At 40.1% G+C, this 14,327-nt stretch overlaps 1 protein-coding gene across 1 annotated transcript in view; it reads left to right on the top strand.

Annotated features, from left to right (window-relative positions):
• GPC6 (glypican 6) overlaps positions 1–14,327 on the top strand; it is a 1,140,125-nt gene that overhangs the window by 1,049,581 nt on the left and 76,217 nt on the right. Inside the window, exons 5-6 of the mRNA XM_077807033.1 lie at positions 932–1,062; positions 13,325–13,468. Coding sequence (XP_077663159.1) covers positions 932–1,062; positions 13,325–13,468 — 275 coding nt within the window. The remainder of the gene's footprint in view (positions 1–931; positions 1,063–13,324; positions 13,469–14,327) is intronic.

Raw genomic sequence — 14,327 nt, forward strand, 5'->3', positions numbered from 1 at the left:
GGTCAAAGGTGTATGATCAATACAATTTATTACATGATGGAGTTACAGTTTATTATGTGGCTAGCACTAATATAAATGCAGTGCTATGAATGCACTGCATTTATATTATGTAGCTATGAATGCATAAATAGTCATTTAAGCTTTTTGTATTATGTATTATAACATTTTAATTGTTGTTAATTTATTTATTGGTACTCATTTTTATTCATGAAAGAACCCACTAGATAAAATGATACAGAGTGACTTCCATGTAATTAGATATAATAGGTTGTGTAAATCACAGAAGTTGCAAACAATATATCTTTCTGCAGACAATATTTAGCTGCATTTTGAAAATACATAGAGGGGAAAACCTGGTTTATACCTATTTATTATGGCAGAAATCCAATATTTATCCTCTCTTAGTCTGCAAAAAAATGGATCATTGGGGTCAGAAAGAACAGCTGTTTTAATTAGAAGATCCTGATATATTATATCCAAGTTTTTATCATCTTGTGCAAGCTCTAGAAATATACCCAAGGGTTCATTTCAATCCACCTGCTTTTTCTGATGCATAAGATTACATAGTCTAGAGAACAAATCTGTTTCAGAATGTTGAGATGCAATCTGTATATGAAGAAGTTTTCTCCTCAGATTGATAATGCTATGGCAGCTGTTATTAATATAACTTTTACAATCTCTGTTACTTTGGTGGTGGTGGTGATTGTTAGGTAGTTATGATAATCAGGAGATTACATCTGTAGAGAAAGTTTGCATTATGTTAAAGTCTCTTATGTCCCCCTGACACACATCTGCAGAATACTGAACAAGGCCAGAAGCATTTGGATATTCCCAGCTCTGGCACAGCAAGCTGAGCAGTATAACATTAGGGTTTTTTTGTGCTCTCTAGGTACTCTTTTTTTAAGGGAATGGATCCTTTGTGTTTTAACAGATGCAATGCTCTTGGTAGCAGAGAGATTAGAGGGACCATTCAACATTGAATCAGTCATGGATCCTATTGATGTCAAGATTTCTGAAGCCATCATGAACATGCAAGAGAACAGCATGCAGGTGTCAGCAAAGGTACTGTGCAAGTCACTTATTATCCACTCTTGAATGTTGCAGCCAGGGGGAAAATAGCAACCGCTGACTGCTATCCTCTGTCTATGAAGGTTTGACCATGCTACTCAAAATTATAGTCTCTTGTCTTTGAGAGCACCTGGCCCACTCTAACTATCTCACCTTGTTAAAAACTCTATAGATTTCTTTCAAGCAAGGATGGCATTGCAAAAAGTACCATTCAATTAGCTACATATTATTGGCTGCTAAAAGGTTTACGACAGACAAAGAATGTTGAATAGTTGTGGTGTTTAGATGTTGTTTGTAATTATTAGAATTGGGAGCACTGGCTGTTGGGAGTCTGAAAGGACAGGAAACAGGAAGGAGCGGGGAGGAATTGAAGAGGCTGCGGGAGAGCTACTGAGGGTGCAGCAGCAGCTTGGAAAAGAGGTTTCCACTTTAAAAAATAAAGTCCTGTTGAAGTTTGTGAGTACCTTGCCTGGCTACTACAACATTTTGGCAACGAGGATGGGATCTTCTGCCTCTGAACGCACCTGCACCCTTTCTACAAAGCCCAGGTGAGCCTCCAATTGCTTTTACTGCCTGGATCCATATGTTTGAGACTTATCTGCTTGCAATCAGTGCTGCAGAGATTTCTGAAGTAAGAAAGCGTGCTTTGCTAATCCACTGCCTTGGAGCAGAACGGCAGCGTATATTTTACACTTTTCCCATTGCAGACGATAAATATGAGACTGCACTCACTGAATTAAATAACTTTTTTGTACCAAAAGTGAATGTAGTAGCTAATCACTACAGATTTCGCCAGCGTGAGCAGAAACCAGCGGAGACAAAAGTGCAGTATATTGCTTCCCTGAGGAGTCTGATTGTAACTTGTGACTTTGGAAATATGGCAGATGAGATGATTAGAGACCAGCTCATTGAGAAAACAACCATGCTTCATGTAAGAGAATGTTTACTTCTAGAACCACAACTTACACTAGAAAAAGCAATAACCATTGCAACCCAGATTGAGTCAGCTACAGCTGAAGCCAAAATAATGAGCATGGATACAGGAGGCACAGTCCAGGGTCTGACTCCTTTGCAGAAAAGTTCACTATCGCTGCAGACAAACAATTAGAAGAGGAAAACTAATGAAAAACCACTGAATCAGCAAATTCAAAATATAGTAAAAGCGTGCTTTTGCTGTGGATCCCCATGACACCTTGCAAGCTACACAAGATGTCCGGCAAAAGTAGCTCAGTGCAATCATTGCAAAAAGATTGTGCTAAAGTATGTCGCAGCAACCAGTTCAATCAACAGGTGCATGCAATTACAATACCAGATGTTACTGTGCTGAGCATGGACAAAATCACTACTGCACATATTCCAGAACAAATAAAGTACACGGTAAAAGTTTCCGCCATACCCTCAGGCAAATCACACTCTTTTCTGCTAATGTTGGACACTGGCTCAGCAGTATCTATACTACCTGATTCCATCTATCTGCATTACTTTAAAGATGGTGCCTCTTACTGAACCCAAGCTTCACTTGCTGTGCTATTTGAAAAACCATATTCCAGTACATGGCTGCCTGCCAGCAATAGTTACTTTTGGTGATTGCTGTGTAATTGCAAAGTTCTACATTGTCCACAAATGCACTCCTATCCTTGGCAGAGATTTATTGGCTGCTTTAAATCTCAGGGTAGTTAATGGACGAATTAATCTTCCTCAGCAAAGCGCTCTTGCGGTACACACACCAGTTTCAGCTAGGACCCTACACCAGGTTGAGGAGAAACTCGGCTGTGCTTATGGGTTTCTGCATAAAGTTAAAATGCAGAATAATGTGATGCCTGTAAGACAGAAATTACAGTGCTTACCATTTTCAGTCAGGGAAGCTGTTTCAGAGGAACTTAGAAAACTTGTTCAAGAGGACATTATTGAAGAGATTAACTCCTTGGAATGGGTTTCACCTATAGTAGTGACACAGAAGAAGGGTGGAGGCGCATCCGCCTTTGTGTGGACTTAAGGGAGCCAAATAAAGCTATTGTGATTGACACCCATCCTCTTCCTCACATAGAAGTATTTGCAGAACTCTGTGGAGCAAAGATGTTTTCTACTCTTGATTTGCAGAGCGAATCCCATCAGGTTATGTTGCATGAAGATAGCAGAGACCTCAAAGCATTTATTACACATGAGGGACTATTCCCTTTTAAACGTGTTCCACATGGTCTCGCATCAGCCCCAAGTGCCTTCCAAAAAATGTCATTGATTCTGAGGAATCAACATGGAGTTCAGTGCTATTTGGATGATATTACCATGTTTGGAAATACTTCGGAGGAGCATGAAAATAAACTGCATCAGCAAAGCAGGCCTCAAGCTCAATAGGTCCAAATGCAAATTTAGACAAACTGAACTCTCCTTTCTGGGGCATACAATTTCACAGGCTGGACTAAAACCTGATCCAGCTCATATCCTGGCAATTTCAAATGCTCCTCCTCCAACAGATTTGCAAACCTTACGTTCCTTCTTGGGTCTTACCTCCTGATATGCAAAATTCATTCCCAATTATGCTTCTGTCATTGAACTGTTACAAGAATGACTACGGGGAAGTTCAACCTTACTGTGGACAATGGATGCACAAGCTAGTTTCAAAACGGTGAAAGACTTGACTGTACTTAGTCCAGTACTTGCACTATTCAGTCCTGCATTGCCCACAATTGTAACTACTGATGCTTCTGATTATGGACTTGGGGCTGTTCTCACACAACTGCATGAGGACAACACAGAGGACTGTTGCATTTGCTTCAAGGACACTAAGTAATCCTGAGAGGAAATATTCTACAGTCAAAAAAGAAGCACTTGCTTGTGTCTGGGCAACTGAAAAATGGAGAACTTACCTGTGGGGCCGCATGTTCAAGTTGAGCACAGACCACAGCCCTTTGACGACATTGCTCACCACAAAAGGACCGGGAAGAGCAGGAATCGTATTGCTAGATGGTCTGCAAAACTACTCTCTTTCAATAATGAACTGGAATATAAGCCTGGAAACCAAAATGTGGTCACTGATTGCCTTTCTCACCTGCCTTTGCCTTCACCAGATGGCACACTGGAGGATGGGGATGTAGTGGTTGCGCTTATTACAAGCACTCTTACTGTAGTTATAAGAGAACAATTTCAAGCTGCTTGTTCACCATGTCCAATTCAACAAAAACTATGGGAATTTCTGACCAAGAGATGGCCCAGTCACCCTAAAAACCTTGACCCAGTTTTGCTGCCTTATTTTAGAGTTCGGGATGAGCTTTCTTTGCTCAATGGCTGTGTGCTACGAGGTTCACACCAGCTACTTGTGCCAGAAGAATTACAGTCAAAACTCATACACCTGGCACACGATACTCATCAAGGAATTTTCAGAAGCAAACGACGACTACGGGATCTGTATTGGTGGCCAGGGATGGACTCTCAAACTGAAGCACTCATAAAATCCTGTGTCACTTGCCAAATGCATGAAAAGACAGCAGTGACAAGTACCCCTCCATTACAGCCTGTTCCTCTTCCTGAATCTGCATGGGAAAAAGTGGTGATTGACATTTGTAGGACCCTTTGATATTGCTCCAATTGACTGTCATTATGCCATCACCTTAATAGATTATTTCAGTAAATGTCCTGAGGTCACGTTTACATTGCAAATCTCTTCTGCTACAGTAATTGAGTTCCTCTCTCCAGTTTTTAGCAGGGAAGGTAACCCCAAAGAACTGGTTTCAGATAATGGTAGTCAATTTACTTCCCTGGAGTTTGAAACTTTTCTAGCAGAGAGGAACATTTTACACAGAAGGTCATCCCTATACTACCCTCAAGCCAATGGGGAAATCTAACTGTTTAACAGAAGTTTGAAAGAGTTTGCAAACGGCTAAACTGTAAGGGCGATTGTGGATACCCTTCACTACTGATTTCTTGCAAGCATACCGGGCTACACAACATGCCACAACGCAAAGATCACCCGCAAAGTTACTGCATGGGAAACTGATGAATACTAAACTGAACATTGCTGGATTGTTAAAGGCACGACCTGAGGCCCCAACCAAGGATGATGTAAGAAAAACAGTTTAACAGGACCAAGCAAAGTATAAGGCTTTCACAAAAAAGTGGCGGGGTTCTAAGGAACCAAAGTTTGAGTGTGGTTCCTTCATTCAAATACGAAAACCTGGAATTTTACGCAAAGGGGACTGTAAATTCACAGCTCCTCTTAAAATCATAGAGAAGAAGGGACCTTACACCTATCGACTTTCTGATGGGTGGATATGGAATGCTTCTTACTTTGCACCTGTCTATGCACCAAGAGGAGATTATGCCAACACCCAGTCTGCATTGGATGACTTCACCGTAGTATCAACACAACAAGACATTGCACTGGAACTGGGGCTTGAGAGATGGCCTCTCAGACGCAGACGACCACCTGTCTGGGCTAGAGACTATGTTACGTAGTATCTATAGTGGTTTTAGTGTAATATTTCTGTCAACAGTATAGTGCCTTTTTTCCTGTTTGTTCCTGTGGTTAGAACAACAATGTTTATTGTAATTGGAAGAGTTTCTTAAGAGAGGAGGGAATGTGGTGTTTAGATGTTGCTTGCAATTATTAGAATTGGGAGCACTGGCTGTTGGGAGTCTGAAAGGACAGGAAACAGGAAGGAGGGGGGAGGAGTTGAAGAGGCTGAGGGAGAGTTGCTGAGGGAGAGTTACTGAGGGTGCAGCAGCAGCTTGGAAAAGAGGTTTCCAGTTTAAAAAATAAAGTCCTGTTGAAGTTTTTTAGTACTTTGCCTGGATGCTACAACAATAGTGTTTCATATTTGTTGAGAACTTTCTCTGGTTGCTTTGTAAGAGGCAGTCTGCGGAGCGAGGTCTGTAACTTCTGCATGTGCCTGGTCTGTGGCTTTCCTTATTAACATCTAAACATGCTTTCATCTGTGTAGATTAGACTGATGTGTGACATGCTGGAGGTGAATACATTAAACATCCCATTTAACCTCCTTTTAATGGCGACTCAGGAAAAATAGGATTATGATCTACAGCCTCTGATTATCAGATCTCAGTATGATAGAGTTTTATCTACAGTCTGACATGGCAATAAACAGTTTCCTCCTTTCCATCTTTAGTGTGGGTATCTATGCATACACCAGTAGCTCCTCTGAACCCATTATTATCAAGGTCCTTTGAATGTGGTAATTAGTATCGTTGAGCTGTTAGTGAACAACAGAAGACTTTTCCTTGATTTATCTTTAATGGTACTCCTCGGTACAGTATCTGAAGTCAATGGTCTTGCCATCTTCTCTGCATCAAAAGACTGGCCAGTTCCCATAGATCTAACACACTTGGGTATTCATGTCTGCTCAGCACTGCCAAGACTGCTAGTTGATTCAGTCCTTTTTCATTTCCCAGAAAGAAACTACTGTAACTAGGAAGTTGGGGGAGGGAGATTATTATTTGTTTTAAAAATCCCCCAGACCTGCTATTTATGGACCCAGTCCTGCAAGGTGCTGAGCATTTCAACTCTCAGTGAAGTTGTTAGGATTTTAATAGTGCTCTACACCTTGCATGATGGGGCCCTGTTCCTGCAGTGGTGATCTTAGAGCTCACTAGGCATACTGACAATCAAACCACACTCTCTCATATGCTGTGAGATTTACAGCTTGGCTTTATAGCATACTCTGCCCTTAAACCAAGAAAGAAGCAAAACTTTTCCTTAAAAGAAAAGTTTTCATTGAAAATTTACCCACTTTGTATATTCCAATCGATTTAATTTTCATTTTTGATCACTTGCTCCGCAGAGCAAGCAATGTGTTTTTTTTTAATTGGCCAGGAAAAAGGCCTTCCTGCCTAGATCAATGACATCACCACTCCTTGGCATGAACTCAACTCCCTTCTCACTTGCAATACTACAGACTTTTATCCTTTTGTCAAGGTTCCTTCCCCACTCTGAACTCTAGCGTACAGATGTGGGGATCTGCATGAAAAACCCCCTAAGCTTATTTTTACCAGCTTACGTTAAAACTTCCCCAAGGTACAAACTTTTACCTTTTGTCTTTGAACCTTTATGCTGCCACCACCAAAGAGTCTAACAAAAATAACAGGGGAAGTGCCCACTTGGAAACGTCTCCCCCCCACCCCCAAATATCCTCCCAAGCACTACACCCCCTTTCCTGGGGAAGGCTTGATAAAAATCCTCACCAATTTGCATAGGTGAACACCGACCCAAACCCTTGGATCTTAAGAACAATGAAAAAGCAATCAGGTTCTTAAAAGAAGAATTTTAATTGAAGAAAAAGTAAAAGAATCACGTCTGTAAAATCAGGATGGTAAATACCTTACAGGGTAATCAGATTCAAAACATAGAGAATCCCTCTAGGCAAAACCTTAAGTTACAAAAAGACACAAAAACAGGAATACACATTCTATTCAGCACAACTTATTTTATCAGCCATTTAAACAAAACAGAATCTAACGCATATCTAACTAGATTGCTTATTAGCCCTTTACAGGAGTTCTGACCTGCATTCCTGCTCTGGACCCGGCAAAAGCATCACACAGACAGAGAGGACCCTTTGTTTTTCCCCCCCTCCAGCTTTGAAAGTATCTTGTCTCCTCATTGGTCATTTTGGTCAGGTGCCAGCGAGGTTGTCTTAGCTTCTTAACCCTTTACAGGTGAAAGGGTTTTTCCTCTGGCCAGGAGGGATTTAAAGGTGTTTACCCTTCCCTTTATATTTATGACACCTTTCATTGGAAAATATTTGATTTGCTATAATGTTTGGTAAATCATGTGAATATTCCATTTGCACTGTAAAGCTTTCATTTCTTGTGGGGAAGTCTGGGCCCACCCTTCCCAAAATCCTGAGCTGTGGAAGCCATTTATAATAGTGAAATTAACTTTACTGTTCTGTAGTAGCTGATAGGAAAATCCTCCTTGGAGGAGTTTTATTGATTATGACTCCCTTATCTTTCCAGATTTAATCCATGCCTTTAAATCATGGCTCTCCAGTAAGTCAGACCTTCTGCAAGTAACCCATGAAGTGTTCACCATAATAAGAGCTTGGGGCCTTCAGTTGTTTTGGTTCACTGGTATGATCTCCTCTTGAAATTCTTTAGTTCCCACCTACCCTGAACATTAATGCTATGCCTCTTGCCTGTGTCAGGGGAGGGATAGCTCAGTGGTTTGAGCATTGGCTTGCTAAACCCAGCGTTGTGAGTTCAATCTTTGAGGGGGCCATTTGGGATCTGGGGCAAAAATTGGAGATTGGTCCTGCTTTGAGCAAGGGGTTGGACTAGATGACCTACTGAGGTCCCTTCCAACCCTGGTATTCTATGATCCCTCTCCCAAGATGGATTGACCTCAGTCAGCATACCGCTGGCCTCTAAATGTAGCATTCTCTCTTGTTAAAATTATACTGTAGTATACATATAATGTCATGCATACACACATAGAGTATGCATGAAATTATATGTATACTACAGTATACTTCACTTCACCCACCACTGAAATGCAGTCACTGCTACTGGAGATCTGGCTGCTGTTTAACAAGTCAGTTTATCTACTGGTGTAAACTGGTGCAGCTGTCTTCAAATCAACTGAACTATCCCAGCTTACCAACTGAGAATTTGACCCTTTGAGTTTGGCATGGTGTACACCTGGGGCAATCCCTCTGAAAGACATCTTGATAACTATATACCTGACACATCCTTATAGTTATTTTAATCCAAATTCCATCCCTCTCCTGATTTAAATATTTTCTGAAAGCCTGCCTATTTCATAAGGTTTTCCCATTAGAATATACTCTTACCAATTTGTGTTTGTTGAGCAAGGCACTGTTCTGTATTGTGCCTACTGTAATTTTACATTGGAATCTCTTTGGGACAAGGATCATATTTCTGGCACAGTTCACCTATTATACAGTGATATATAAATAAATAAAAATGTATGCTTCTGTGTGAATAACGGTGGCCGTCAATGCCAAAGCAGCAATAACAAAAACATATTATGAAACCTCCATACGTCTCAGCTTTTAAGATTCATTGTTTATCCTTCCTTTTTCTTTTTTCTTTTTTTTGAGAGTTAGATGGGGTATTGAAGGACCCATCCAATTTCCTATGTCTGCATATATACAATAGATATTCAGTACCATTCTTGGTGCTCTCCTTCTGTACAGTCCTTCTGTTCATTTTTTAACTTTATTCTCTCATCTGTTAGATGCTGCAGGGATTCTGTCTTAGCTAACATTTTGGATGTATTTTTTCTAAATACTCTAATGGCCCATTGACGTTAGTGGGAATTGGATTGGGCCCAAAATCAATGGGACTAATCATGTGCTTAAAGTTAGGCATGTCTGAGTACTTTGCTGAATCAGGTCTGAGTATCCTACATTTCATTCCTCCTGTTTCCTGCACAACTTTTGTGTTCTTTACTTGTATTCCTTTACGACTATTATGCTAATTATATGTTTGTTAATTAACTAATCCATATATTTATTCCTTCAGTATATGTCATCAAGTTAGTATGTGTTCTAATTCTCTCTTTTGCAGCTAAAATCTGGGACTGATACTTCAGGGTTCTCTGACAGCATTTTCATTTTGTATCCCCTATTTCCCTAGGAACTCTGTTGGTGAAATGTAGGATTTGAATGTCTTCATCATATGTTACTGCTATTGGGAATGTTGGTAGTTTATTTTTATTATATGTTTTGTAAACTTTGTTGTTGTCTTTTTCTGGCAAAGAATGATATGCTGGCAATTTAGATATAGGTATAAACCAAACCCAAATAACCCTTTGTGCTACGGCTTTGTTGAGAGAGTCGGACAGGATGAGCATTGTATGCAGAATTAAAATGTAATAGCTGATTGGTGAGGTCATTGCACACCATCTCTGTGTTTGAAGAAAGTGTGAGAATTAAGTTGGCAGATGTCAGCGATAGTTCTAGGCTGTCTGGCAGGGACAAATACAAACACTATCACAGGCAGCTTGGACGTTTCTTCCACCATTGGTCCACCATTACCAACACAGAAGAAAAAATGTGTTCACAATATTATCAAAACTACACTTCCTCTTCTCCAAACTTCTCTCTCCATACACACACAGACAGAGTTTTTTTCAAAAGAAAGCAGAAGGTTACTTTCCAGACCTCAGAAACCTAAACTGATTCTTTCAAATCTCAAAGTTGAAATGCTAACCATCAAGCCATCAATTCACACCATAAAACCAGCAGGCTGGATGTTGTCCAGAAATCTATCAGGTGTATTCTTTCACATACCTAATGGTATTTTGTTCAGGAAATGTTTCATGTGTTCCTTCTTAGTCTACATTTTGAAATCCCAAGCCTCATCTTTTCACTTCCTATCCTGTCCCTTTCCACCTGCATACAGGTTAGAATGGGACAGGATAGGAAGTGAAAAGATGAGGCTTGGGATTTCAAAATGTAGACTATGTCCCTTTTGTGTAGTAAAAAATCTGCGAATTGCATCTTTACTCTATTATTGTGAGATAACTTTCAAAGGAGCAGCTGATTTCTCCTCTCCAAATCTAAAAAGTACTATAGAGTTCTGCTGTTGTCTGGTTGCATGCAAATTTAATGACAAAAACATACACAATGCAAAAAAAAAAACTTTTATATTTCAACAAATGTATCAAAATCTGTACCAATTCTCCAATATGTGATAGAAAAAAATGAAATAGAAATAGAAAGAAAAAATACCATAGTAGATTACTTGAAGAGAAATGGGATTACTAGCAGTTCACGACAACACTATGCAAATTTAGGCAAATTGTTTGTGTTTGGTATTAGAGCTGGTTGAAAAACAGAATGTTCATCCAAAGGGAATTCTGATATTTCAACATTTGTTTTCATCCTTAATTGAGAGGAAAAGATGAAATATCAAACATATTCACAGACCAAAAAATTAAAAAAAAAATGATTCAGAAAAGTCGAAACAAAAATATTCAACATTTTTGACCAAAACAAGCCATTTTGACACAAAATATCACAACACAATGCCAATTCACACTGAAATGCTTTCTTTCTACATGTCAATCTAAAACAAAAAAAATTGTTTGGAAAGGTCAATTTGATTGTAAATGACATTAGAATGAAATGTTAAGTTAAAATATCAATTCAAAATGAAACTTTTTTTAAAATGTCATGAGAAAAATCCTGAAATGTTGGTGAAATTGACTTTTGCCATGGAAATATCCGTTTCAGTGCAGCCATATTTTCCAGTGAAAAAAATGTTGGAAAATTTTTGACCAGCTCAGTTTGGCATGATGAATTACCTGGGGCCGTACCTATCAAAGTTGTCTTTATAACTGTACCCTGTATGCCAGAAAAATCCTCACTTATTTTAACCCTATCCTATAGCACAGTGTACACTCAAGAGTATTATGGAGATAAACAGTAAGACTCCAATTCAGCAAAACACTTAAGCAAGTATTTAAGTGTATGAATAATTCCACCCTGGTTCAGCAAAGCATCTTGCTTAAGTGCTTTCCCTGAATAAGGACCGGATTGCTCATGTGCTAAAAGTTAGACATATGTTTAAGCGCTTTGCTGAATGGAGGCCTAATAAGTTAAGAATGACCACGGTCTGCTCTTGTGTGGATAATGCTGGCCTTCAGTTTCAAAGCAGCAACAGAAAATCTTATAGTGAAACTTCCACATGAATCTTTTTTTAAAAAAAAGTTGAACGTCTGTGTTAGAGTTGCCAACTTTATAATTTTTAAAAACCAGACGCTCTAGCAGGAGTGCTGGAACCCCTCCCCCCCCAGGCCTTGCCTTTTCCCCCAAGGCCCCTGCCCTACTCCACCTCTTCCCACTGAGGCCCTGCACCCCGGTTCACTCCTCTTCCCCCATCCTTCCATAGCTTGCAGTTCTTCCCCTCTCCTTCCCTCTCAGCCCTTTGTCAAGAGGGACTTGCCTGCAGAGCCGGCACCAGGAGCTGCAGCTGCCCAGCGCAGGTAGGATATGGCCCTAGCTGATTAAGGGCTGGCACAAGTGATGATCCGGTGCCTCCTCACCTACCCTGCCCACAGTAACCGGACTTTGGGTGTTCACTGTGAGGTCCCCTTTACTACCAGACTTTCTGATAGAAAACTGGGCATCTGGCCACCCTAGTTTGTGTGAACGCTGGTGAAGTTAAAATCAAGCTTTCTTCATCTATAGATTCAGTAGCATCCCTAGTGCTGTCCTTCAATATGTGCAGTAAAAACAGCACTGCTTATATTCTACTGATTTTTTTTTCACATATTTTTCTTTTTATTCAGACTTTGTAATTAACTCAAACTGGTGCTTCTGAAAACTGCCAGACTGACATCCCTGAGACATATCTTTATCCAGTGAACAAGAACATTGGCAGAACATACTCCTCATGATTGCCCAGTCAGTGTACCTCAGCTCTGATTTGCGGAGACCATCTTTTAGGGAGATGAGAGGCTAGTTAAGTTATAAGGCCATTGAGCCCTTGACCTCTCTTCTGAGAGTGCCAGCAAGGTTACCAATTAGTGCCAATTGTGTTTGGGTGAACAGGTAGGTTTGTAGATACCTGACAGGATTTAACTTAATTTGAAACCAACTGCAGCTGCATCCAACCACAAAAGATTTTTTTTCTTGTTTCGCTTTCTGGAGGGAAACAACCCAAACATCATTCAGATGTTAGCCCATTTCAATGACTACCAAAATGAGCTAGACTCAAAATGTAGCCTAGATCAGTGGTTCTGAAAGCCGGTCCGCCTCTGGTTCAGGGAAAGCCCCTGGCGGGCCGGACCGGTTTGTTTACCTGCCGCGTCTGCAGGTTCAGCCGATCGCGGCTCCCAGTGGCCGCAGTTCACTGCTCCAGGCCAATGGGGGCTGCGGGAAGCGGCGCGGGCCAAGGGACATGCTGGCCACCCTTCCCGCAGCCCCCATTGGCCTGGAGCAGCGAACCGTGGCCAGTGGGAGCCACAATTGGCCGAACCTGCGGATGCGGCAGATAAACAAACCAGTCCGGCCCGCAAGGGGCTTTCCCTGAACAAGCGGCGGACTGGCTTTGAGAACCACTGACCTAGATGAAAAAGGCCCTGTACATTACTGCAAATTCCTTGAACAGATCTTAGTAATGATGTCTGTCAAAGTTTTGATTTAGGGCTGGTAGTTAATTCATTATTACCAGGATATCAATGCTAAATTACAAACCTATGAATGGGATATTGCACTTGTAAACTATCACTCTTCCTTTTTAAAGGAAGGTTTGATGTAACCTAAAATGCTTCTTTCAGGTCTTTCAAGGATGTGGCCAGCCTAAACCAGCACCTGCTTTAAGATCTTCTCGCTCTGTTCCCGAGAACTTCAATACCCGCTTTAGGCCATACAATCCTGAGGAGAGACCAACAACAGCTGCTGGCACAAGTTTGGATAGACTGGTAAGTAATAACATTTGCTGTCTTCTCTCATTAGGCTAGCAGAGATGGAGGGGAATTTTGCTTTGACAATATTCCTTCACAGTAGATGTTTAATATTTTCATAATTACTGTATGTAATTATCATATACGCTGTGCAACTTTGTAGTAAACAAATGACTTTTTACGTTGAAAACAGTAAGGAAATTACATCTCTTTGGAGACCAGTATGACTCAGATTTGATATACTGGAAAGATTAGAAGGTGATAAACTCTTTTCTCCTGGTCATGAATTAGATAAACGATTCAAGCAAAATACTTACCAATATGTATTTCCTTTGAAAAAAATTGTCTCCATCAGATCTCCATTTAAGTATTGAATTAAGGATTCAGCAGCCAATTCTTCAATATATGCAAATCTAATGTGCATTTCTCATTCATTAGGTCCAGTGCTTCATTTAATATGGCTGTTTGTAAAGTTATAATTGGCTTTTTTTTTACAACACACTCTTAAAAAATAGGCTTTTGATCAGTTAGCATGTAAGTGATCACTAATCTTGCCTATTCGTTCAGTAAGTTTAAAAACAATCATCTTAATATAAGGTTATTTTAGTTACTTCAAGTCAGTGGATTCATATCTCAGACAACAATATTCCTGCTATTTGTACACCGATGAAGTGGATGTAAAGATGCGTAATTATTAATGTTGTCAATATTACTTTGCTGTTATGGTGTAAAGTTAATGGATAAAAGCATTAAGGATATAAAGCATCTAAACCAAAGCTGTTTGCATTATGTAAACACCTTGACTTCTTCCATACTTTTTACTTAATATCATAAAATTAGAATTGTAAGCTTAAATTGGTTTGAGCTAGTTCCTGAT

This window comes from Eretmochelys imbricata, chromosome 1 (genome assembly GCF_965152235.1).
Source record: "Eretmochelys imbricata isolate rEreImb1 chromosome 1, rEreImb1.hap1, whole genome shotgun sequence".
NCBI lineage: Eukaryota > Metazoa > Chordata > Testudines > Cheloniidae > Eretmochelys > Eretmochelys imbricata.